This window comes from Aythya ferina, assembly GCF_964211825.1.
Source record: "Aythya ferina genome assembly, chromosome: 6".
Lineage (NCBI taxonomy): Eukaryota > Metazoa > Chordata > Aves > Anseriformes > Anatidae > Aythya > Aythya ferina.
Window position 1 is genome coordinate 19,990,148 of NC_140303.1, and position 27,956 is coordinate 20,018,103.

At 36.2% G+C, this 27,956-nt stretch overlaps 1 protein-coding gene across 3 annotated transcripts in view; it reads left to right on the forward strand.

The window, feature by feature from the left end:
• The window catches only part of OLA1 (Obg like ATPase 1), a 128,363-nt gene that overhangs the window by 85,972 nt on the left and 14,435 nt on the right, over nucleotides 1–27,956 (forward strand). For all 3 annotated transcript variants that reach the window (XM_084523753.1, XM_084523755.1, XM_084523754.1), the window contains exons 6-7: nucleotides 2,321–2,401; nucleotides 2,664–2,761. In XM_084523753.1, coding sequence (XP_084379879.1) covers nucleotides 2,321–2,401; nucleotides 2,664–2,761 — 179 coding nt within the window. The remainder of the gene's footprint in view (nucleotides 1–2,320; nucleotides 2,402–2,663; nucleotides 2,762–27,956) is intronic.

Sequence of the window (27,956 nt, forward strand, 5' to 3'; positions counted from 1 at the left end):
GATTCACATCTCTGTGCTTAGATATGCTTTAGAAAGAGCAAACGTTGTTTGTTGTATTGATTCTTGAAATTTTTTGGAGGTTCCATGTTACGTAGCTATCCTTACAGCGTGATTGAAAAAAAACCACATGAACTTATTGCAGCTTAAGCCTAAAAATTGGCTTTGACAACTCTTGCTATAGTGTTTTCTTCTGTAAATTTTTTATTGACTCTAATTTATATGCAATAATGAGTTACTGTTGGAGGGGAATTGTAATGCTGAAAGCCACGTGGTAGGTGTCTATAGAATTATTTAAAAACCTGAAATATCAGGTAGTCAGAATTCCTTCACTGCTAGACAGGAATTCGAGACTGCATTGATTTTTTTTTTTTTTTTTTTTTTTGTCGATCTATTTAAAAGAAAGCTTAAGATAAAGATCTTAAATGAAAGGCACCTATTGCCAGAACTGCTTCCCTTCCCTCGTTTGTAGCGATTAATTAAAAAATAAAAAGCAGATAGGGTTAAAGATAAGATGGCACCGTGGTTTTCTTTATGTGTAATCTTGTTGCATGTCTCTACATAAGCTGTTCTGGCCACTCATCACAGTAACCAGCTGGGCCATTTCACCTGCTGGAGCCATTAAAGAGGACTCTCTCCCCCTAGATTAATCCCCTCCGACATTAGTTTTTTGCTCTGACAACTGGAGCAGGCATTCAGAATTTGCAGGTGGCCAGTGTGACGCACATAATTGCCTACAATTTTAGGCAATGAATAAAAATGGTCTACATTACTTGTCAAAGGTTGTATATGCAGTGCCAAGTGAGATCTATGGGAAGCCTTTTAGGGTTTAAAGAACAGTTAATAGCAAAGCTGCACAGTGCTTTTTTAATCATAATGCATTTGTAATATAGCACTTTGATCTTCTCCTTGTAGGAAATGGTGTTATATTAGCCACTTTTAAACATTTATGAGTGAAATTCACTTATAGGAGAGTAAAAGTGATTATTCTTCGTCAGAACATGTTAGATTTCATTAAAAGTTTTAGCTTGCCCCTTCCTTGTTAAAATCTGTGGGGAGTCATGTTCCTGGAGGGTTTCAAATCAGGATCTGAAGATTTTGAAGAGCTTTGTCTTTGTTTTTCGCTGCAGCAACTGCTTGACTAGGAAAGACTGTAGTAAATACTGATGTTATTTGTGGTTGTTTATAGCGTGCTTCAGCCACATAGCATTAAGTGTAAAAAAATTTTGTGCGTGCAACGGTTTCGGGAACGTTTCTTTGTATTTCAAATACCTTAATTCTCCGTTGTGTCAATTATAACCCCCAAAAATGCATTATTTAAAGCATGATCATAAATTATCTACCAGAAAAAATCGACTCTGAAATGTACTACTCCTAGAAGAGGCAAGTTTGACCTTTCAGACCCAAGAGCCTTTTATTAACACCTGCCTGTAAGGAGAGCCATGCCACACGCAGCTTTCAGATTCAGCACCACAAAACTGATGAGGAAAGGCTTGAAGGGTTCAGTTTGTGTCACTTGCTGTTTGCCGTTTCCATTTCACAGATGATTAATCTTTCTGTGAAGAAAGGCCAGAGAAACAAAGCACATTGGGCTCTTCCTGCAGTTACTCCTTCTGAATGCACACTAGCTTGCTAACTAAAAGGCCTTTAGATTTCCTGCAGAGAGAGATGTTCTGAAAGTGAATGCAGCTGGTTGGAGGTCACCAGTGCAAGGCTCTTGCCATTGTGTAATGGAGGCTTTGGCAGGTTTCATTTTGGGGGGGAGGGAGAAGGTGTTGGCAAAAAATTAATGCGGAATAAAAAGGGCTCTGGCCATTTGAATTAATTTCTTGAAGGGTGGATCATCAATAATAGGCTCAATTTCTTTTGCTAACAATTGAAAAAAAATATATTCGCGGTGTTTTTTCCCCACCCATTCCCTTCTCTTAATGGCATGTTTATATTGTACGTGGTCTCTCCCGCTGGATGCTGAAATGTCGCGTCTTACTGAGTTTGAAAAGCAATCTAAAATGTACCGATTTTTACATATGTTTTATGAGCTCTGCTAATTTTCATGATGGCGAGAGATGATACTTGGATAATATGTATTTAACTTTCTGATTATGTGATTTGTATTTCTTCAGTAATTGCTATTTCGCTTTAGTGACTCAAAGCAGGAATTTTTATTTTTCTGGGGTAGTAAAAGTTGTTCTTAAAAGATGCCATCTAATTTTTAATTCGTTTGTACATTTTGAATTTTAATGTATACACGCCGTGTTTATGGAAGAGAATTGTCTGATATCCAGCTGAGTTTTTGACTTTGTTTTTTCTTGATCTTGCATAGGACGTAATGTGCAAAATCAAAACCTGGGTAATAGATGAAAAGAAAGCGGTCCGCTTCTATCATGATTGGAATGACAAAGAGGTAGGCTATAAGTATTATCCCATGAATTGACTTCTAATTTTGCTACCTGTTACTGTCTTCTCTTTTAAAAGTTTTTTTAAAGAATTCGTATTCAGAGTGTACTGAATGTTAAATTTATCAGTCAGTGCTGTGTTTGTCAGTGTGATCTACATACTGAACTTTAATTCTGCTGTCTTCTCAGAAATGCCATAAGGAAAATAGTCCTAAAATTAAGTTGGTATAACTTGTTATTAAAATTCTCTTCCTGTTTTTTGACTTCTAGATCGATGTTTTGAACAAGCATTTGTTTTTCACTTCAAAACCAATGATCTACTTGGTTAACCTCTCTGAAAAAGACTACATAAGAAAGAAAAACAAATGGTGAGTGTGTTCAGGTCAAATATCTAGATTTATTTCAATGTCACATTTTTTTCAATGGCAAATAATTCCTTGCTCATTAATATCAAAGTATGTTAATTAAAATAGGAATAAAAACTAATGTTGCACTTCGTTTTGCCTGTTATGCTCCCACTGATATGCTGCTGAGTACAATGCATATGGCGAAACCCTTAATGAAAGTGTAGAATAGAAAACAATATATTTCCTTCCCTATATTTTTATGTGAATCCACTAACTCTGAAGAAACAGCTTTGATTTAGAACTAAAGATTTAAATGAACACACACTTTTATCTTGTTGTATAATGCTGATCATCTGAACATCTTTTTCATTCCAAGGGAATGAATTGAATGCCAGAGGAGTAAAGCTATGTGAGTTGCACAGAAGGCTTTCAAACTGTGGCAAAATTGCGCATTTTAACAGTACACTTCTGTTGGCAGTTGGGTTCCTTGTTTCCTTGCTACTGCTTGCACTTTGCTTACAGTGTATAGGCCTGCCTTGATGGTCTTGAATGCCACAAACAGTGCAGGTTTTGTTCACATATTCCTGACATCAATATTATGACTTAAGTACATGATGGTTATGAAATCAGTCTATCAGACATTCAGTGAACTGGTTGAAGATTCAGTCCTAGCATGGTAGACATATGGTGGGAATCTGCTGTTGAGAAGTACAGCATTTAGCATGTCAGAGGAAGCTCTAGATGGGATAAATATTTGGTTTGTGAAGGAGGGAAGAGATTAAATAGTATAATATGAAGAAAAATCAATAGCAATATATTTAAAAAAAAAAAAAAAAAACACAACAAAAAAACCAACCTTTTTATATTTTTTTAGTATTCACATCTTTAAACACTTCACTTGTGAGATACTTTGAAGATATATAAACGCATGTTTGTGAACAGATATATGCATGTAACTCATCCAAACAAATCAAAAGTATCCAAAGCGGAATATCTGAATTCTCCTAAAGTATACCCTCTGTTTCTCCCTGTACTTCATTAAGTACTTAGATGCACATGGTTTCAATTTTCCATTAAAAATTCTCATTTCCATATGATATCAAAGAGTGAGAAGGCTTTAAACTGAAAAATAAACATTCATAGACTGGAAGCCAAAACAATAATTAATGTCAGATGGTTAACTCCAATAAATCATTAGAATAAATTCTGTGAAATTACTGCAACTAAAACTGTCCTTTTGATACTCCAAGAAATTTTGTGTTAGTATTAAAGAACAAAATTTAATCATTAAATAGGAACCTATGTCAGCCCCAAAACACAGAGTTTGGATTGAACTTGGTAAACGATGTAATAATCTTAAGTTTTTCATGTTTGGCCAGATTTTATAGTTGTTAATTTAATTTATTCATTCTTTAAATGTTTTAGATGTAGGAATGTTTAAATTTTAAAAGTGGTTATATCCAGGAAAGTCTTTAAAATCTGGGTAGTAGCACTTGCTCTGTTAGGTGATTTTTTTCAAGTACAAACGTTGAGCTTTCCTAAGGTTTGCTATAACAGTACGGATGTGGAAGTTTATGTGAAAATGGATGCATCGGTTTCCCTGTCCAAAAAGGATCCTCACACCTGTATTTGGATGATTACAGGTAGAGCTCACTGGCTCTAATTGTACAGTAAATACCATTTCCCAGACCCTAATGGTAGACAGACTACTTAGGAGACGCCAGTCTGTGATTTAGCTGTCGCCAGTCACCCCATGTTTTTTGTGAGACTGGTTGTGATGATGACATAGTTAAACCCAATTGAAAGCAAATCTTTGTATTAATTACAATTTTTAATTCTTAAAAAAAAAATAAATAAAAAATCAGATGTTTAAATTGAGAAGTCATATAATGAAATGGTTTAACTGTTTCTATTAATGATTTAGTTTAAAAAAAAGTATATCCAGATCTCATGGATGTTAGTGTAATTGTAGCTGAAAGATCAAAGCCTGGGTAGCTGAGTGATGTTCCAGAAGAGAATTTACCACATAGCCATTTTCAGTACAGTTTCTGCCTCCTGCTGTTCCTATTTTCCCTCAAGCTAGCCATTGACTACCCCCTGTGCATCCCTGCTCGTAAAAAATGATTGAGGAAGTATTTGTCATGTATTTATGAGTGGGAAACATTGTGTGATAGGGAAAGGCATCTACTAGAACCAGAAAGATTGCCATTTTCCTTCATTCAGCCACTCTGCTACAGCTTTAAATCCTCTGTTTATGCAACACAGCTTTTATATTTAAGAGCAGAATAAATTTTTTCTATGAAGGATGCTAACGGTAGGCTTTGCCATTTGTATGGTGCAAGCAGATGTAAATGATTAGAATATATTTTGCTGTTAGATGCCACTTAATTTGTGATTTTTGTTACTATTTTGAGGGGCAGAGGTACACATTTGAAATGTAAGCCACATTTAGACTAGTCGTTCAACTTGAAAAAGTTTATTCCTGAGCCTAATTCGTAATATTACTGTAACGAAAGTAAGGTTAATGCAGGAAATGCTCAGCAGTAAAAAAATGTTTTCATAAAACTTCTACAACTATAGAACTATCTAAAACAGCAAAGAAGAGGAGAGGTGTTTTGATTGTGGGTATGAGAGGAAAACTAAAACTGTCTTTGTTTTACTGGGTCACTCTTTCAGAATTAATGAACATTTTAACTGTTAGCTAAAACACACATTTAAGTGCTAACATGTTATTTTTCAATCCTAGAAAAGAAGAAAACACAGTGAAAGATAGGACTATTGTGTGTCTGAGTAGGTGTGTTGACCTTTTGAAAGATGTAAAAACTGGAATGGCTCCAAGCAGCTACTTGCTGGTTTTAACAATGTTGAATTAGTCATTCAGTTGATTTATGATTAAGACCTAGCCCCTGAAGAGAAGCTGACATGGCAGCTGTGTTAGTTGCACTTGTGTTATGATCAGATGACAGTAATCATGATGTTGTATAGAGGAATCCACTGAAACTGTTCCTACTACGTATTGCCATGCTCTAAGTGAATCCCTTAATCCCTTCTTTTAATAATTCCTAATGATTTTTATATGGTTATACTACCACCTTAACACGATAAGCATGTATTTGAGCTTCATCATGATAGTATTCTAAATGAGTTTATTCTTTTTCAATTAAAACTGCTTTCTGAGTTACAAGATGTAACATAAATCCATGCCATAAGACTTGTCAGCCCTTCACCTAATTAAAGGTTTATGTTTAGGTCTTGCTAAAGATGATGCTTTTAGCAGATCATAATATGAAATTGAAATATGAAATATGCTGAGCTAATTAATCAGTGGATGTAGTGGACTGTACTTAACATACTGTATGTTGCAGCAGTTGGGAACGATTCTTTGCAGTGGGCACCAGAAACATTATGTGTCAGGCTAATCTTTTGACTCAACTCTTCAGGTCTAAACAATTGATTTTTATTTATTTTTTTTCTTCAGTCTTTGCACAGAATGCAACTTAAAGAACTGACTATGATGTTAAAGATTTTCTAACATGAAGCGTGAAGTTAGGAATATGTACAGTGTCATAATTAAGTTGTTTGAGACTTGATACAGATCTTTATATATTGTTTTCTAAAACAATTCAGACTTCTTGAGTATCCAAATTTATGTTAACATTACTATCAAGGGTTCTTTCTCAGAATGTTAGGGTAGACATCTTGTTAATGAACAAGTTGGGTTGTGATGGGATAGGGTAACTCTTCACATATCTTATTCCTATGTGTTTAAAGAAGGTGTGTTGGTTGTAATGAATAACCCTCTTCCTGTTAATTTTTATAGCGTTTGTTATGTTCTTAAGCTAGAAGAGCCACAATTAGGTGAGATGAAAGGTCTATTTTTTCTGGTATCATGTTTCTGACAGGCCACTAGCAGATGTCCCAGGAAGAGTATGGGTACAGATTAAGCAAATAGAGTATATGTGCCCAGCTTCTTGCAATCTGTTAGTGTAGAACTGACTAAGCAAGATGTGATATACTTATGGTTAATAATTTTTGACTGATTTTTATTCTATAAATTTAGCCATTGACCTTTTCAACCTAAGTATACTCTTGGCATCCCAATATCCTGGAGCAAGGACTTCCACAGTTTAACTATGTGCTATATGGAGAAGTACTTCCTTATGCTTGTTTTGGGTCTGCCACATCATAATTTCATTTGATGCTCCTTAGATCTTGTAGTATGTGAGTGAATAATTCTTTTTCATTCATCTTTTCCATATTGCTTCAGATGTTCCAGATATAACCAAAAAAAAAAAATCCATTAAGAAAAAAATGTCAAGGGTAAAGTACAAAAAAGACCCAATGGAGTTGTGCATTAAATTATCTGCTTTGCTCAATCTTTCACTTTTAGACTAGTTAGGAAAGAGTTAGCACCTGGTGGTGACTGGAGACTTGATGTTTTTGTTCTTGTTTCTGTGGGTACATGTCCACTGGTAGACTAGATCTGATAGTTGTGTGTTCTCCATCTTAGCAAAACAGTGAGGTAACTTTGTGTGCTCTTAGAGTGCAGAGGACTCAGCGCAAGAGGACTGACAGGAAAAAAAATTATATCCAGAAGGTTTTCATGTCTTCAGCACACCTGTTAAAAACAAGAAAAGAAAACTCAGGGGAAAAAAACCCTCAGCGTGAAAAATACCCTTCAGCTCCATAACTTCCCCATCCACCCTTAAATAATGTCTGCTTTCAGAGAAGTCCTGAATATATTTTCTCTGTATAGGTTCTTCTTGGATTTATTAGCAGTGAATATTTGATCTCTATGTTTGTGTTTTTTTTTTTTTTTTTAAAAAAAAAAGTTCCATAGCATTTCACCTACATTTCAGTTTGAAATCTTCCAAAAGCCATTTAAAACAAGCAAATATTAATGAAAATGGTAACATTAGCGTGACATATCATGAAGCAAAACATTTTAATGAGTAGTATTAATGATATGTGTATTGAAGAATCCTTCTCCTAACAAATAGATTTACAGGAAATACAGACAAAGAACAGCTGTGGGCCAGCTCCACCTCCTTTACAACTCAAAGTATGGTGACTAAATAAAAATATGAAACATCTCAATGTTAGTTCCACAAAACAATCTCTTTTCCTTGTCTTTGTTTCAGCCTTTTCCAAAAGCTGTCTGAAATACATGAACTTTGCAGATTTTGCTTTAAAAAATAATAATAATTAGGATCTGATATCTAAAAGTAGTTCCTCGCCTGAAAGGAGGGATCCTGTAGGTAGTGAATGTTAGCAGTGAAGAGAGAAACAGAAGTACATCAACATCATTTTGACATGGGGCATAAAGTCTTAAACCAGCTACAGCCTTTAGAACAAACAGTTATTCACAAATACCAGCATATTGGTCATGTAACAGGGTACCTGAGTCAGTGCAGAATGCTGTTGTCACTAACTTCAGCTTCTGAATTACGTTTATTTTCTGATTGTTGTGCATATTTAAATATACTGTAGGTCACATAGTCATGGATGTTTAGGCAGATAAATCATATTTTTACTGTTTCAAGAATGTAGAATTCCTTAAATTTCAGTTATAAATCGTGGTATTGAGAAGCTTCTATGATATAGTTGATTTAAGGTTCTCTTCTATGCTGATGGATCGGGGAAATTTTAATTTTTCTTAATACGTAGCACTTGTCCCTGCCTTACAACTGAAATCTTTTTTTTTTTTTTAAGTAATGAGTGGATAATTATATGTGCATAAATGGCATTCGGCATATGCGTTTTACAGTCAGGTATTAAGAGTTAACAAGATGAGAATTTAGGTCTCCTCTTGTACCTGTGCTGCCTGTGAGACAGAAGACCTTACATCACGGTTTTGTTTTAACTAACCAGAGGCTTGCATATGTTTTCCATAGAGCACTTACATACATTAACAGGGGATGGTGCATGCTGTTTGCTTAATAAACAGCTATTCTTTATTATGTCTCATACAAATTAATTAATGAATACAAATTAATTTCTCACCCATCAACCTAATTGCAATCTCTTTTCTTTCTGGCATCTTTGCCTGATGTTCCCAGTTGGTTTCTTGTCACTGTCTTACCAATTCCAGTGACTTTTCAGTTTTTCTGTCTGTCCCGTTTATTTCTGCTCCAACCTTTTCCTAGCTGAAGTATCTTCCTTGGATCTTTGCCAGATTCTCTCCCTTTTCTCTGGTTTCATCCCATTCTTGCTGGCTTAGTTCCAGTCCAGTCCTTCAGACTGAATTTCTTTCACCAGGCATCCCGCTTTGCTTTGCCTCTCCCTCCGCCCATTTGAATGTGAATGCATTTTGTTTGGGCAGCAGCAGGAACTGGAGACCTGTGTCTAAGCATAGGGAAGATGGGTTCCCTGCTCTCAGCTCCAGTGGGTAACCTCACTTCAAACCCCAAAACAAGCCAAAAAAGACCACAAACAAGCCAAAAAAAAAATCTAGCTTCAATCACGTTATGGGTGCTGTGGGTCATATAAAGAGGTTAAACCTTTGAGACTGCTTAGTGTTAAATTTGAGGCGATTTTCTCTTGAGGACATGAGTTGGTGTTCTGTTGTTTGGTTTTCTTTTTCTGATAGATTATGAAGTTACTAAATCTGGATGGATTTTCACAGAAGTGCAGTGGTTCATCTCTGATACCAAATTTTCTGTGTGCCACATGTAAAGTTTTGGCTCCTAAGCAAAGCTTTTCAAAGAAAAAAAAAGTCATCTGGGATGTTTTAAACATGGACAACGCTGCACAGTGAAGCTGCTTTCAAAGCTTTCAGCCCACTTAATTACAACATGGCAGTTAGAAGAGGCTAAACCACTGATTGTGAAGTCAGGAAATAAGGCCTCCGTAATTCACCTAGGACATCTTGAGTCTTGAAACTGGTAAAATGGGTGGTGGTAGCAGGGAGCCTCCCAGTTCTTGGCAAGGCCTGTCCCAGGTAGATGAAGGTAGCCTTAAGCTATTCTACGACTCACCAAATACTGCAGACAGGAGAGAGCAGGGTGACCGCTGTAGGGAAGCACTGTTTGTGCAGTGTTGCAAAGGGTGCAGATGTCAGCCCTGCGTACCACAGCTCGAATCACCGGCTCAGCACTCCCTGTCCTCAGTGCTCTAGTTCCTAGAGAGTCTCTTGTATGTCCCAAGACCATCCATGTGCTTCGAGCTGACTGTGCTATCAGAGTACCACAGAAGAGCCATTACTTAATACTTCATATCAGTAATACTGTGCTGAGTGAAAGCATCTCTAACTTCTCTGCAACTTCATCGCTCTGTGCGCGAGCTCTGTCTTACCCAGCCACATGTTATCCCAAGCCCTTTTCTGAAGAACTCAGATTTGCTTCCCATCTTCTGTTCCTTTTCTTGTTCTCTCTCCAGATAATCTTGTTGGGGTTTGTTGGACTTTTTTTGGCTGTCATCACTGAGCACTTCAAACACAGCTCTGTGGCTGCAGAGTAATGTTGAACAACTGCAGCTCTTAAGTTCAGATGCTCCACCAGTTTTATAGTTGGCTCTTGTAATCTTAGGATTTGCTACCTGATAATGTAATAATATTGAGTCTACTTTGGCAATTCTGAGAATCAAGCAACTTGTGCAGTAATTAGTTTAAACGCTTGTGTTTTCGTAGGCAGAATCTAAAGCAGTAGGTGCTAGCTTTGCTGATAAAGTTGCACAAAACAGTGAGGAGTAAGAAGGGGGCATCTCTATTTGTATACCCCGTCCAAGCATTTGAGAAACTTTGCATTTTCACAATCTTCAAACTGGAAATTTTCAATAACTATTTTTGTCACCATTTATAAACACATGCTACTTAGGATATATACTACTAGGGGAGAGAATAATCTGGCATTGGGTGTCAAATCAGTTAATTACACAACTTTGCTTCATTCAGTAAGCAGTGAAGAGAGGGACTTCCACAGAAAATGGTACGTGGTGACATAGTCAAAGACAATGACAAACTTTGTTGCAAAGTCATTGCAGAATGGCATGAAATGGACTCTGGCTGTATCATGAGGTACAGCATCCTTTTCAAATTTCAATCTGTTTAAAACTGTGAAGAATGCTCAAACAGCTCTGAAACAAATCTGAGACGCATAGATATGTCTGAGCATTGATTTTTGTTACTGCATAGTATAGTTGGAGAAAGTAAAGACTGATAAATGACTATTCCTGTTCCTCATTCTTCCCATTTTTTTTGTGTAAAAGGCTTTAATTTTCTGCAGCTTGCATTCCAACACGTGATAATTTTGTGCTTTATGCCGTAGTCTTCTTTGCTATTTCCCTAAAAGCTTCTTTGCTGGTGACATAGAAAAATGTTTTTTGTTTTTTCTTTTTTTTGGGGGGGGGAGGGAGGTGTGGAGGAATGCTCTCTATTTTAAAATCAAGTTACCTAATAAAAAATCAATGTTGTCTAGTAATCGTTTTTTTTTTTTTTTTTTTTTTTTTTTTTTTCCCTGGAATAATGTCAGTCATCTCCTGAATGACATCTGCAGAGGTATCGTGCATTCTGTCAGTCCTCTTTGTCAAAGGCTTTCCAAATGTGCCTGGAGGGATTTAAGCGTAGCCTGTGTGTAGCTGTGGTCCTTCACTGAACACTGGTATCACGGGTGTGATTGGCTAAACAGCATGCTGCTCCCATGCCTAAACGAGGATTTCTAGCTTGTGAATAGATTCTTTTTTAGAATGTTTCTGTCTTAAATGCATTTGCTGAATGTCATTGCAGTTTAGTGCATAGCTTTTGACAAGGTACAGTCAAGCAGCCCCATATTACTTTTACTGTCAGCTAAATGAGTTTGGGTATTTTCAGTAGCTTGATACCTTTTCATAGGCTCAGTGCTGAAATTTTTAGCTTCAGAGATTTCTCATCTTGCGTTTTACTGGCTTATGATCTTAGATTCAGACTAGCTTCTATTTAGGGGTGTAGGCACCTTTCTATCATAGTGCTCACATGCAGATAAATCAACTAACTCAAACAGTGAAACAGATTAAGTAAAAGACAAAAAGAAAAAAAAACTTTTCCTCACTTGTCTTTGTTACAAGAAGGATAAACAGGGAAGGGAAGGCAACTTAAGAAATCAGCCTTTATTCTGAGGACCAGATTCTGGAATTTACAGTATGCTCCAGTTGAGATTTACTTGCTCTGAGCATCATCAACACAACCCCATCAGCAGATCCGTGGGGATTTTGGAACAGGGTAGGGTTCTAACCACCGTATCAGTGCTGTCCTCTGTCTACAGGATGGTAAATAGCTTTAGTGAATTCACTCTTACTCATTTTGGAGTAAAACAGTTTGAGCGCGTAAGACGGTAGATGTTTGTGTCAAAATTCCTTTCATGTTTCAAAATTGTGATAAAGACATTGCTAATGAAGAAGTTTCCTTGCTCATTTGTGGCTTGCGCATTATAAGCACAGCCACCTTTACTGCAGTGATTTTTGTGTGCATGAAATAACGTTGATGAGACAGAGAAGGGAGTAAGGTAAAATAGTCTTCTCAGTTGTATTTCCCAGGGATAAAGGTTATTCATTGATTGCAAATGAGAGTCAAAATGTACGTGGAGAAGAGCTCTTCTGCATTGTTCTGTTTACTGTTGACTAGTAGAAATGTATTCCCTTTTGTGACATAAGTTAAAAAGGTCTGGTTACACTTGTGTCATTACTGTGTAAGCGCAGTATGCTAACATACTGTAGCTGAATCAAGTTATCTGTTCTGCATATTTGAACCTCAGGAGAGTTTTGACATGGAAAGAGCAGTAGGGGCTGATCTACAACTGCCATGGTTTGGCTTATGAGCTAGAAGGTTAGCTTGTATTTGTCTCATTAATGAGCGGGTCTCATGCTAGAAAATAGGATTTTTTGTTCTTTTAAGTAAAGGGTGTTTTGCCTTTTTTTTTTTTTCTTCGCAAATCATCTAGTAGGGTTGTTCAAGATCACATTTAATAGAGCATTATTATTATGTTTGATAAGAATTGTGTATTCTTAAGTTATTGTATGTGAAGTTATTAGTTTGTTATTATAACGTATAGAGCCATGTGCTTTTCAGAATGAATGAGCATTGTTAGCCAGACAACATAGGAACAGAAGTTGCATGTACTCCATAAAGCAAACAAGTTGCTCTTTCAAATCAAGGAAAAAATAGATGCTTTGGGTATATGTGCCCTGCTTTTAGTAACATCTGTTGGGTCATGATTATTATCACTATATCTGATGTAACGTTTAAAACCCACCAGCGTACATTTATTTTTGTGTGGGTTCTATTGAGAAGTTGGAAGACGGAGAGAAAGGCCTTTGAATGACTGTAGAGAGGTGAGCAGCTGTGTTCTCATCCCTGTTCTATGCTGGATGAGGAAAGAAAGTATTTGCATTCCTCGTGTTAGGATCTGATACCTCCTGAAATTTTCTTTTGTGATTGGTCTGTGGCATTCCCATTCTCTGGGAGAATGGTTGATGGAATATTGCGGCTTTCTACAAATAAGTAAATGTTAAACATCAGTCAATGAAAAATAATTTATTACAAAAAGAAAAATGTCTGAAAGGAAATTCTTTTACACAGTTGGAAATAAAAGCTGCTTTGGTTTGGCATGCATTTTTCAAGTTTATTTTTATGCTGAAGTAAATTATTTGTTATACGGTTGACAGACATTTTTTCATTGACAATTATTTTTGGAAATATGATGCTTTAAAAATTATTAAAAGCTTTTTATTTTGTGGTTATAGCTCGATTTTATATATTAAGTATACGGATATATGTTTTCTTTTAATTGCTCCTTTTTCCCAAGTACGGTTACTTACCTTCTAAAGTTTTGGCAGAGGATTTTGCTTTCACAATTTCCTATAATGATTCAGTTTCCTATAATGATTAATAATGACTGATGTTCACACATTGATAGTCACTGGTTTTATGTATACTTGTTTTAAAACCAAGAATAGGTGCTTCTTCATGTTTCAATCGGAGAGAAAGGTTTATAGGTTATATCATTTTAATGGGAGACCTATCCCATTCGATAGCTTATTTCATAGTATATTTTCTTTGATAGTTTATTTACCCTTTCTTACCATTACTTGACCTTAATTATTGTTAATTTAATAAGAAATTACAGTAAGATAAAGTTTGGGATTTACTGTGTTCCAGCAATAATTACTGAAATCTGAAGAGATATTTAGAAGATAAATAGGTGAAAGAGTAGATGCACATGCTAGTTTTGTACTTCATTGGGTTGAACAGTGAGAATGGATTAATCAGATCAATTTGATAAAGTTTCACTTCGGTTTTCATGTACTGGCACAGTGTTACAATTCTGAAGTTAAAATAATTTTAAATCCAAACAAATGGCTTTTATTAAAATAAATAATCTTAACACTGAATACATTGAAAACCTACAAAATGTTGTGGATCTAAAACATGTGATGGTTCTTCCAGCTTGTTTTATTTCAGAGGCTCATTAAATCCATACCTGTTTTTATTTAATAAAGTCTTGATGTCTCAGGATACTCAGATTAATGAAGTGTGTGTGCATGTGCACGCTTGTTCAGTTTCCTATAGGATTTTTTAAATTATTATTATTTAAAAATAACTTTATGGAGGGTAAATGTTTGTCTTTGGCTCCCTCTATCTGCCTGTCTCTATTTGTCTTTGTGAATTAATGATTTTTCATAACTTGCATCCATCAGATAGATTGGAGTCAGCTGAAGAATGTCTACAAGTATTCCATGTAGGTGTTCTGTAAGATAAATAACTAAGAATGTTGTCAAAGAGACATGGAGGACTAGTAACAAATTCAGTTATACAAGCTCAAAAAAGTGGCTGATGTCTTTATGCCTAGACTATATTTCTGAAATATTTTTGCATTCTAGTCAAGGTCTAATTTCTGCATTAGGTTTTCAATAAAGATATTGTTATATGCTCAAGGTATATTAAACAGAAGCATTTTAGTTGCCTGTCTTGCAGCAGCGTGTGTTTGTGTGATAGCCTTTTGTTTTTGATTTCTGGTTATGTCAGTGCCCTATTGACATAAAAGGTAACTAGATTGTTCTATTAGTGATTTCTGACACAGAAATGATTTGGTGTGCTAACGCTATTTCTGACAGAAGATATAAAGTTTTGACAAACATGCATGGCACAGCAAGTGTCCAATTCTAAAGAGCAAAATAAATGCAAACCACCATTATGGGGAACACAAACAGCCTGAAAGCAAGTTATCAGTAAGCAAATAATTGTTGAACTGTTATGAATGGAATAGGATGTTGAAATAGGGCATGATTGGCTGATGTTACATATGTCCTTGATTACCTTCCTTGTGCTTTTATCCTAATAAGTGACATTCTTTGTATTCCCTTGGATGGCTAGACAGTCTGACACTGAAGAAGAATAAATATTGCATGTGGTACACATTAAGCTGTCATCTAGGACAGCATTTATAAAAAGTAACTAGAAAAATTCATAAGAAATTCTGCAGTGCTACAGTTTCCTGGCTCCAGTCATAATTGTCAAAGTTCTTGACACATTCAGGTCTTCTGAAATGATTTGGGTTTACAGTTACTTGGTGTATGAATAATTATTAAGGATTCATTTTCTGTGATGATGCAGACTGTTAATGTTAGTTCTCCAAATGTTGCATTTTCACTAAAGGCCATGTAGTTTTAAAAAAAAAAAAAAAAAAAAAAAAAAAAAAGGCACAAGTGTGGTGTACGTAGCTAGTGCTGCTGCAGAAAATAGAACCAGCAGAGGTATATGTATAAAATAAAAGTAATGGACCAAATTAAAAAACTCATTTTCAAATACTGACTTTGAGTCTCTGTGTAATATCCATTGTGAACATGCACTGTTACTGTTATCCTACTTTGGAAATAGAGCTGCTTTTTGTATAAAATAGCAATATTCTGTCTTTTTTCCCTGACTTGAAGTTAAGACTCAAAGGCAACGAAGCAGGATGTAGTCATCTCTGCAAGGGCAATGGAGAAAAACCTTTTTGAACTATCTAAGCTGATGAGTTAGTGTTTGAATGGTAATTATTTTAACCTTTAATTTTGAGAAGAGGGAAGTGTGATAGTTACATTCTTCATACTTGCAAGTCAATTTCTTTTGATGACTTGCATGTTGACCAAATGTTCAATGGCTCCTTTGCCTTTCCAGGTGTTAATCTATCGCTTAATGTAATACCATGATACTATCTGGAACTTGACACAAAATGTCACTATTTTCACTACATATTGTATTCGTGGTATAATCTGGTTTTGCTACAAGTGAAAATACAGCCTTCTTCCATTTGTGGCTGTATGTCTCTGCATTTATGACAGTGTTGTCTAGTTAAGTGATCAGTTCACTATTTTACTGAATTTACACCATCCTGTAGGGAAAAAAAAGTTTACCTGAGGACTGAAGTAATCTCACAGATAGCATTGTGTGTGTTCTCATGCCTCTTCCAAGTAGCCTATAACTTAGAAGACCTCACTGTGAGCACCTTGGAATGGGAAAATAGATCCATTGGCTCTTTCATAAGTTTGCCTTTAATATTAATTGAAAAGCATTAAAATGGTCCTCAAAACCGTGTTAGAAAAAATGTGTATTCTTGGGAGCATGTAAAGCTGAAACACCTGTATTGGTTGAAGAAAGTTTTCTTCAAGTATAACACAGCTCAAATGTTACAGGTAACTGTTAACTCTGTAGACCACTACAGAGCACAAAATATTTGCCCAACTGGTAAATTGAACTCTAAGTCCCACTGTGGGAAATTGCTTTGCTGTGCTCCAAACAGCAGTTATCTCAGTAATTGTACCTGAATTCTTTTGTGGCTAATAGACAGTTGATGTCCTTTTTACCATGACAGAATTATTTTTGCTACAACATTATTAATTGCAAAAATTTCAGATAAGATGTCTTCATGTAGTTTCAGATGGCATGAGCACTATTTTTAATTGGTGCTGCGAGTGAGCTGGTTTTTGAGTTGAGAACCTGCGTACCCCGCGTTTCACATTCTAAACTGGAGCTCGCAACAAGGAGCTTATCAGAGCAAATTGTCTAGTCCATCCCCTTCCTCACTCAAAACCTAATGACCCTTTATCATCATGGTTTAGATTGCTGGACACAGATGTGAGAAAATACAAGTAATCTACAGGTAACTACAGTAGCTGCACTGATGTTCTCAGAGAACTGACTGCTGGGAAGATAAAAAGCTTCCCACAGAGTCTGTGACTTTCCAGCAGCAAAGCACATCATGAGCTCATACATGAAGTTTTATTTGCTGAAGATTCACAATAAGATGCATTAGGACATTCAGCAGGGTCCCTTCTTAGATGAGCACAAGAATTCTGTGAGACTGTTAGTTGATGCACTAGTGCATGGCATCATGCTAAAACTAGAAGGTCCAACAATACCAGTAATGTTTCTTTTTGAGAACATCACAAACTCCAACTGTAAAATCATATTGATATTAATGTAGTTTGTTCATTGACTGTAAAAGATCTAATGTTGTTTGACATTGTTTTGTTGTTATTACAGAAAATATTCAGGCAGGAAGCAATGTTCTTCAGGAAAAAAAAAAAAAGGCTGCTGGGTATTGAAATACAGAGTTAGGAGTATGTATTAGATATGAAGATAGAAAATTCTTGTTTGGAGAGAGTTATGTATGATTAATTACTGTGTTTTTTTCTTAGCATTTTTTGTGTTAGTCATGTAGCAGATCTAAAAATCACTGTATGTGAGATTGGATACTTTGCTGAGGAATGGGAAGGAAATAAAATGTTTTTCAGATAAATTTCATGTACCTTAAGGTTATGAAGGTAATGGTCTTGTTTGAATTTTTTTTTTTGTAATAGAAGAAGCTGCTGTAATACAGTTTTTGTATTTAGTGATTCAGTAAGGTTGAAATGTATCTATTAAAGCAGATGGAAATAATCAATGTGAATCAGTCTGAACTTTCATTCTCTTCTAAAGTAACTGAAGTATAAACAGTTACTTACACAGAAAAAGTGAATTTGGATGCTGAAATGCTTCCCCCCCTTTTTTTTTAATCATCTCAGTTTTGATTTTCTGAACAGAGAGAACATGGCCCCATCAAGCTGTTTGTTTTTTTTTTTTTTTGAGGGCGTGGGGTGGCATGAAATGTATAGATCCTCCAAGAATGAGGATCCATTCAGAGAGCAGTAGTAATAATAAAGCAGGCAATAAGCAATTAATTACTTTGATGACCTTTACAGAAAAGACTGATCACGAGAGAGAGAGAGAGAGAGAGAGAGAGAGAGAGGAAAAACAAACAAATACAAACAACACCTAAAACCCAGGACAAACAGAAACTTCAAACAACCTCCTCCCATCCAGAAACTAAAAACAAACCCCAAACAACTCCCACCCAGGAGATCTGATGAGGCAGACGGATGTCTGTTTCTCAGTTTCGATCCCTCTACCCTCTTTGGTCACCCTGAGGCTTCTGTGGTGTATTCCTTATTTCGCAGAGGTGCAGCTGCACTTGGTGGACCTTCAAGCAAGAGCAGCTGTCTCTGTTTTCTGTTCTTTTGTTGATTGTCCGCTAGAGGAAACTACAAGACATTGATAACCAAATATTGTTTGGTTTTCATCATTGCCTATTGCTTCTATTTTCTACTTTTGTTAATGCCCATTTTCTAGCTTTTGCCGACCTCACTGATAACAGACAACTTTGTACTGCAGGTCCCAACAGCCACTTTCCAAAATAAATGATTTTATATGATTACATGTACCTTTCATTGCTTAGTAAAGGCATGCAGAAATATTTTCTCATTTTTAGTAGTAAATAGGAACTACAGGAAAAGCTCTGTGTGTTTTGTTGCTTTTTAAGTGAGGGAGACAAAAGTGGTAGTGGTATATATATTGTAAGATTGATCCCCTCCCTTTTTTTAATCTTGAGATTAATTATAATGAAATCCATGTACAAATTGGAGCAGACTCAGTCTTTCATGATATATACTGTTTCATGTTCTGTAGTGACTTTAATTCTCAACTACAGTAGACATACGGAAAAATAGAAAAAAACACTGGCTGTTACAAAGTTTTGTTTGAGCTTTTTAAACTGAGTGATTAGCAGAAATAATGACCCTGTCAGCCTTAATCACATTAAAATGTGGTTAACATCATTTAATTTTTTCCACTTAATATGCGAAAATTTCCAGTAGATTTGCAGTGAAGGCCATTGAAATTCCATTAGAACAAGAATAAAAATTTCAGGCATCATTTATTCAGAGAAGGAATAAAGGTCTCGATTGAAAACTGCTGAATCTTTCTATTAGAGAAACTATGAATCATTGCATTGAGCAGTACCTTCAGCTTCTATAGTACTGAGTATGGGCTGCTTTTGAATGAATGGAATGCATTTGTACTGTGGTGATTTTTTGAAAATTGCAGCGTACAAGTTTTTGCACAAATTCAATAAACTCTTTTTCCTTAAAGAATTACTATGTGCTGCTTTATAAATGCTGTAGAGCTAAGAAAGCACTTCTGGTTTAGGCATCTTGTCACCAGGAAGTTCTGTGGTTCACATTATTTTTATTAAGAGATTTAGGAATGTAGTATCTTCCAATTGATGTGTAACATGTAGTTGTAGATTCTATGTGGTTAACAGGAAACTAAGGACACACCATATTGTCTTCTGCAGCCTTGGCACTTCTTGTGGGGTGTTCCACAAGTACGTGCCAAAGTACAGCACACAATAACTATAGGAGCCCACTAGAGAAACTACCAGCAGCATCTTTTACTGAGAGGAACTTCTCTTTCTAGGAAAGATATGATGTTTGTTAGTTGTACTGCAGCCTGCTGTATTTAGGTTCCCTTTTTTTTGTCCTTTGCCCATGAAAAGAGAAGACTTTGTCTGATAAGTAGAGGCATTCGAAAATTTATTTACTAAATAAAATTTATTCATTTTACTAATTGATTTATTTAAATAAAATGTAAGAAATTTATTTATTTAATAAAATATAAGAAAGTGCAGTGCTAAATATTGGTGTAGTAGTAAATACTGTGAGATACATAGTAGCTGAGGGCTTTTCTTGGAATTAGTCAGTTGTTACTTAAGAACTGCGCATACCTAACCAGAATTTGGATGTCTCTCTGATCTATCTGTAACTCTGTATAGAATCACAGAGTCATTTAGATTGGAAAAGACCATTAAATCCAACTACCAGTGTAACATTACAAGTTCACCACTGAGCCATGCACATCTATATGTCTCTTAAATACCTACAACGATGATGACTCCAGCCCTGCCCTGGTCAGACTGTTCCAGTGCCTAAACACCCTTTCCATGAACAAATTCTTCCTGATATCCAATCTAAACCTTCCCTGGCATGTCCTGAGGCTGTTTGCTCATGGTTCTGTAAGTTGAGGAATGAAAGAAACTGATTAGGATCAGGACCAAAACCGTTTGCTTTGCCCTGCAATTGAGGCAAAAGGAAGAAGTGTGGTAGAGATTGGAAGCCAGAGTAAGAGAGAGGTGCAGACTGAATGAAGAGATGCTTGGGGGGGCACTTGGAAGTATCTTTCTATGAGCTGCTGGACCAGGATGGAAAGCTGTGAAGATCAGAGAATGACACTGGGAAAAGAAACCAGGATGAGCAACAGAATATGAACAACTGCTGGATGGCATGGGAAAGTGGCTGTATTCAGGAAGAAGGGTCAGAAGAAATTCTCTACTCACTATGTTTTTCTCCATCTTACAAAGCAAGGCATTAAACTCAGAATTGTCTTTTTGTTTCTCTGCTCTCTGTAAGTATCTGTGATATTATACGGAAGGATGTCTTACCTCTACCCAGCTTCTTAGCACATCAAGGGGCTAGTAATTACTGTTTGTAGCTCACAGCTTGTGTAGTGGATATGTAATGAGTACACTCAATAGAATTTAGCACACTTATTGGTTACCTTTTTAGAAATTGGAATTTATGTGCAGGTACATCAAGTGGCTTAATGTTGTAAAGCGAAGCACTTTGAAGTCACAAAATGTCTGTGTGAAGGTTGCCAGTGCATTTCAGAATCTATTTCCTGCTTCAGAGGTGTGTCTGCTCCCGGATATGATAACAGTTCCCTTTCCCTTACAGGGAGTATTGCCCAGTGTAAAGGACAAGCTTGTTCTTAAGGATGCAGCAGGGTTGGGTAGGATGGGAGATTTTTGTCAGTGGGATTCACTTCCTTTGGAGCTAAACTTGATACTGACATGAAACTGGAGGAGGACAAGGTGTACATGTAGCGTTATGTTAAAGGCAGTTGATCTGCCTGGAGGTTTGGGGTTGGAGAACTAGACTTCTCTTTTGTCTCTTTTAGATTGCCATTCATGATGCCAAGTAAGTAACTTTTATTTTTTTCACACATTTTAAACTAATCATGTTCTTCATTTGACCAGCTAGGATAATGATATCCATTGTTCTCATTAGCTCTATTTTTTCAAAATCTGGGCAAGGTACAAGTTTTAATCACTTATTCCACAGCTGTGATGCAAGTACTGTAGCCACATCTTCTGCCCTTTTTGCACCTTCCTCATGAGTGGTGTTGGATCCATGCCGACATATATGTGGTCTGAGAATATCATGGGTTAATTTTGACTTCTATTACGTATTCTTTTGGAAGAGCAGAATTCGTGGAGTCTAATTTTCCACAAGTTTGAATCTTGTTTCCTTAAAACAGTGATTACTGATGTATACTCATTCTATAAAAAAGAATATGTTGCATGAACGGTAGGTACCATCGTATTTGCGTGGATAGTGAGGATTTTGTGTGCGATGCTCAGTCTGCCAGCCTACCGCTGTTGGTCAGCTGGATAGCTACAGCCACATCAAATATATGATGGTTGAGTTCTTCATGATATTTCCTAGTGGAGACATTGGATTTTACAAAACCTGTAGGGACTTGATTTGTATCAGATTGAGACCCATTTGTCCCACTTCTGCATTTCTGGGTAGCGTTTGTGTACTTCTGAATTCACAAAGTGTAATGCTTCCTTGTAACTATATGGTAATCCCTAAATTACTGTAATCCCTCATCTGCATTCAGAACAGAACCAGTTATTGTTGGTAGCTACTTAATGTAATAATGACTTTCATAAGTTAATTAAGATTTTTTTTTTTTTTTTATCAGTAGCTGATTGTTTTGCACTTAGTACTGGGAGGCTGTTCACAGAACCTCACTGCTGTCCTGCTTTGAAAATATTCTGCCAATTTCCAGCCTACGTTTTTCTGGGGCTGTTTTTTTTCATTGGTGGTTTTGGTAGTTTTGTCCTGCAGATTAAATAGTATCTTACTTAATTGGTGTTTGCCTCTTGTACCTGAAGAAAGCAATTCTCAATTCTGTGTTTCTATCATTTATGTGAAGTTTCTGTTCCTCTGAAAACCTTAGATCTGTTCTGAAAATAAGTCGTCTTTCTGTGAATTGAGCTGACCACAGCTGCACGTAGTACTCCATGCTTCTGTGAATAGCTTATATGCAGGTGTAATGTATCTGTTTAAACAAAGGGAAATGTTTCCAGCAAAATATGTAGATTGCATTTGCTTTTTCCATGTTGCATTGTGTTGGTGGCTTAGAGCTGTTTTGAGGAAGACTAACATGTCATGATCCCCCTTCTCTGCCACTCCAAATTGATGATGATGGCTACTTCCTTGAGGAAGACGTCTCTTGGTCTTGTAGCGGATGTAGCAGGCACCTAATGCTTGTGTCAAGGTCATGAATGTAGGCATTAAAAAGATCCGTATAAGTTTGATCCTTGAGAAGCTTCGTTAATGAAATCCTCATACACCAAGTTGTTCTCCTGTCAACACATCAAGTGCATTACTCAGTGCATGGTCTGTACAAATCCACTTCCACCTCTTTACTGGTGAATGAGTAGTTTCACACACAGCACCGTATCAAATCCTTTATAGATGTATTCCTCCTACGTAGAAAATCATATGTCATATCAATGAGAATAAATTTATCAGGGCATGCTTTATTTCTTCCTTTAAACCAAATTACTTGCATTTACCAAGGTTATTTTCTGTGATTGTTTCTTCTTTGATGGTATCATTGCTCAACCAAGCTAAGTCTAAAATAGCTTTGCATCTGTTAGGTGACTCTTCGGTGGAGAAATGAATTTGACGATCACATACCAGAATAATGGCCCACTAGAATTTTTTTAGTGTTTTTCTTTTGACTTGGTCTGCCTTTAACCATATAGTGCTTACTAGAGCTTTTGCCTGTTGAGCAGGCCTTTTCCAAACCTAAATTCCATGGTATCTATAAAACAGAGAAAATGAATAAATCTATTTGGTCATTAAAACAAGATTGGTTTTCATGCATCTTATATGCTAAAAGCAAAAGTAATTTGTTTTAATCAGTTTTGTAGTGGTAAACAAATGGTATATCCATTATTTTAGTCTTCAAATGCATGATTGGGCAAAGTGTTTTTAACTGTTGTTTTGGACAGAAAGAAAGAATGAACAGAAAGTAGAAAACAGGTTATATAGGCTACCAGAAGTACAGAATTCTTTTGACTTCAATATTTAATGACAATGTACATTTATGTCATAGGCTTGCTCTTTCAGTGTAACTGTAGGAACGTTTCATATAGTATGTCCCATGCATATTTGAATTACTTTGAAAAAGTGAAATGATGTGATGTTTAGCTACAGAGAAATGTCAAAAACAATGCATTTATATGATATGAAAGATTTGCAGGCGCAAGCTAGCAATTGATAGTAATATTATAATTAGCTCTTTATGCAGGCTGTTTTTTATTCATGAACATTTTCATTTATGTTGACAACTATCATGCATGCCACCACACATGGAGCCTTTTACATAGTCAGAAGAGACTGAACACGAATTAGCTTGGTTTTGGGCTGACGTTCCCAGTTTTCTATTGAAAAGTGGTTTCTGGCCAGGTCATAAAAATTGAAGTAGCTTGCACTTCAGGTTTGGCTCTTTGATTCTGTTGTTGTTGTTAGTGCTATATTTGTAAGGGCAAAACATTTCACAGAGATCTGTAACTTAGAGGTGGAACTTTTTTCAGTCAAATACTTGTGTTAAAATGGCTGGGAGTGTTCAGTGCATCCTGATTCTATAATCAATAAGAAAATGAAGATAGGTAAACTGGTGGTTTTGTAAGTCAAGTTTTAGTTTGGTGTTTGCAAAATAGAAATGTTTTATATGTACTCACCCACAGGAGCATCTCTGACAAATGTACTTTTCCTTCCATTTCCAGCCATAAAAATTGTGTCTAACAGATCCTTTCCAGCCTGTCAGATAAGCAGTGTAATTTCAGACAATGATCCGTACTTACTTATTCCTGCTTCTGAAAAATCAAAGTTAGTGGTCCTGTAGGACAAGTATGTTTTAGTAGAATGTTCAAATATTGTTATTTTTTCTGTTTGCCATAGTTTAAATGGATAAACAGGCTGTAGAACTGAATATTTTTGCGACAGCTATTCAGGTCAAGGCATCTCTGCACACTGTGAAAATCCCTGTCTCATTTAGTGTTTTATTTGGGTATTATGATGTTCCTTTGACAGTATCTGTTGCTGTATTTATTAGAGATTATTTGGGGGAAATGTACCAGCAGGGGGTAAGACTTAGACACACCACAGAATTTTACATGTGCAACTTAGGCACTTAAGGCTATGGTTAGTTTCTAAAGCAGCCTATGAAAAGCAGAAAGAAGATGCTTTAAGGAGAATGTTAGAACAGGAGTCCAAATTTAAGTCTGAATTGCTCTCAGAAGAGCCTCCTGGTTCATTAACTATGTAGGGAGCAGAGTGAGATTAGGTATTGGGTGTCTGAAATGAAGCATTGTATTCTTGGAGTTGCTATCCTGTGAATATTAAGTGTTCAGATAAGTAATTCTTTCATTGCTGTACTGAGAGCTTAGAAGCTGTTCCTTTTCTGGATAAATATCAAAGTTAATTTCTGATTTATTGAGTAGGATATCCCCTACTAAAGCAAATTTGGTCTTTGTCAAAAAACACCCACAGCTTATGCCAATATTGCTAGCTTCTGTGAATTTTATTTCTAGTCTCGTTAAAATTGTTCCTAAAATGTTGCTTGTAGTACTGCGTGATGTCAAAGTGTGGACCTTCTCTATGGTAAGCTGGGTGCAGGAAACAAAATTAAATAGGTTTTATTATTTTAAATCTAATGCACTTATCCTAGTAACACTTGGCTCTTGCAGTTTTAATGCTTACATAGTTTTTTAACAACCGATGGAGGAAGGAAGAGAGAATTTGTGAGTTGTGTGGTATAGAAAGACTCCACAGTTAAGTTAAGAAGATAAAAAAGAATACTGAAGATGCAAGGAATATCTCTGCTTATCATGTGTGAGCAGGGGAAAATACTTCATAAGAGAATCAGAGAGCAATATTCTGAGCCAGTTTGTTTAGATTTCATTTGATTGTTGTGCAACATTAATGAAAGCCAAAAGTAACACATGCTGTAGTCTGTATTTGCGTTACTTGTTGCAGATTTTTAATTAGCACTAGTGGAATATATTCCCAATTACTCTTTAAGTATAGTATCTTATTTCAAGAGTTGATACTATATATGTGTGTGTATGTGTGTGTATATATGTGTGTATATATATATACATATATATAAAACTATGTGGGAGTTTTATGTAGATCATATTTTTTGTTTGAGAGTATGGCCTTGTGTTTGTTACTATACGTGTGCACACAGTGCATAGAATTAGGGAATATAAATTTAAGATGTTGTCCATCGTGTGTTTCACATTCCTTTTCTAAAAGCATCACATATTCGTTTGATCAAATATTCTGTTTCTATGTGTTTTATAATTCCTTTTAATGGGATTTCATACTTTGAGACTTTGCATTGGTATAAATTATCCTATTTTCACACAGGATCCTTGAGAATATAGCTTTCCATTTGACACAAGAAGCACTGTCGAGATGAAAGTTAAAATTCTTGTGCCATAACATAAACCTGACTGTGGAATAGGGATTCTTTCTGCTGATCTGTAGCATCTCAGTTATCATCGTTTTGCGCATAGGTCTTGTGACTGAAATTTGCTATAATTTGACTGAGCATTTGTTAAATTACTGTTATAAACTTTTTAAGGTAACTTTTCAAAAGTCTGTATTTTAGCAATGATAGCAGAAAGAATGACAAGATGTGAATTTTCAAAGGCTTGTTTTCTGTCCAAAGTGTATCTGCCACAAATGGAGCCTATTATGTCTATAACCACGAAACATGTAATGTGCATGATTTGTTGCAGTCTGCATTGTTACGCAGTTCCATCAGTAGTTCCGTCCTGACTGTGCTTGATTCTTGCTGACAGCAAAAGCTACATCTTTTTTGAGTTAAGACAATTAATTTTCAGAATTGGCAGACCAAGGAGAACTGGAGACTGTAAGCCTTTCACATACAAGCAGGTGCTGCAGCAGCAGAATGGTACCATTTCCATTATTGTTTAAGTTATAATTGGTTTTGATCACTTTAATGGGGACTATAATATAACGAGGTATTACTGAAGTTGTGAACATTAGATCAGAAAGGAATGTTTAAAATGAATCTCAAGATCTTTATTCTTCATGAATGATGCTCCTTACAAATGTTTAAAATAAGGTTACCTTGTTTGACCGTTGGTTAGATGGAATTTGTTGTATAAGGTACTGGAAGTCTTTCCTTACTGAAAGCTTTATTGGCAGGAAAATCATGCTGGATTGTTTTGCCTCTTTCTTGCTCTCTTACCATCTTAATATTCTTGAATTTGGACTGGGTTTTAGAGATCAACAACTTGATTTTTCTGTTATGCAGGCTTTATTTCTCCATGTTATAGAAGTATTTTGTCCTTTAACTGACATCTGTTTTCAGTTTACGGGTAACATCGTGTTCTCTGTTACGATTTCTTTCACAGTGCCCACATCTTGCAAACCCAAAACAACTAAACAAGCTTTGTGTTAGTTAAATCTTGATACGAAATATGTTCAAAAAGTGTTCAATAGCATAACGTTGTAAGTGAACTGTTAACATCTTTGTCTGTTTTAACATACCACAAAACAGTGAATACTGCCAGGTAGTTCATCTAGAACAGATAAACTGAGAACAGTATACTGCTAACATATTGTACTACATCAGACAGTTTGTTAACAAAATTGTGTCTTGGGTGTGAAGTGCTTTTACATGAATTTCCAGAAGTATTACCTTGATTTTTTTTCTTGTCAACTAAAGTTTTCTGCCTTGGAAGATACATTTTTTTAGTGATCTCATACAGGATAATTGTGACTGAGGACTTGTCATATACCAGCCTTCTCCAGTAATAAACGCTGAAAATCCTGATTGAACCTGGCTACGTAGATTTGCTCTTTTTTGAGTGGAAGGCTGACTTAATGCATTCCTGTCCCTCAGTCTTCGGCTGCTCCTGCACCATCGTCCCATTCTGTTGACACAACTGGGTGTGAGGATACACGGGCAAGTGAATTGATCCAACTTTTAAAAGGGATATAGGAGTGAAGAAATGAATTCCCTCTCCGTCCCCAAGCTGCATTTTGCCAGATTGTTTTTGTTGGTGAATGGCTTGAGTATGACTGCAGTGAGTGCTGGTAGGACCCCTGCTCCATGTCTGGCTGGTAGCAGAAAAGCAGGTGTAACATCTGGATGGACAAGGAACAGGATGAGAAGCTCACGTCTAGATTATAAAAGACAGATTATAAAAGACATTTCTGTAGAAACCGGGATGCAACGTGAACTAAAATAGTAGGTGCAATACTGGTCACCCCATTTACCAAATGATTTTGTAGAGTTAGAGGAGATTTAGGATAACAGCAGTGATAGAGATCAAGGCCATGGAAAAACTGGCTTTGACATACATGAGGCAGAGAGCCTGGAATTACTTACATTTGAAAGGAGAACGTTAAGGAAAGTTATAAAAACATCTGAATAAATGGCAAATGACAGTGTAGATCAGAAACTTCTATTCTTCTTTTCTTGATATAGTATCAGTTGAAATTACAATTAAGTTAAAAATGTGTGAAATCAGGTCTGGTAGAACGGAATACTTTATATAACTGTTCTGTCATAAGATTCCTGAGATCACAGGATGTGTCAGAAGTCCCCAAAATTTTTGCGGTAAAGAATTTTAAGGACTCTTGCACTTCGTGGTGTAAGGCCAAAGTCAGTGTGTGGTGGGGGTGCAAGTGGCACCTGAGGGGTGAGATCAGTTCTCCACTCTGGCCTCTGGAAATCCATCTGGATTCAGCGAGTAGCTTGGGAGGCAGGATC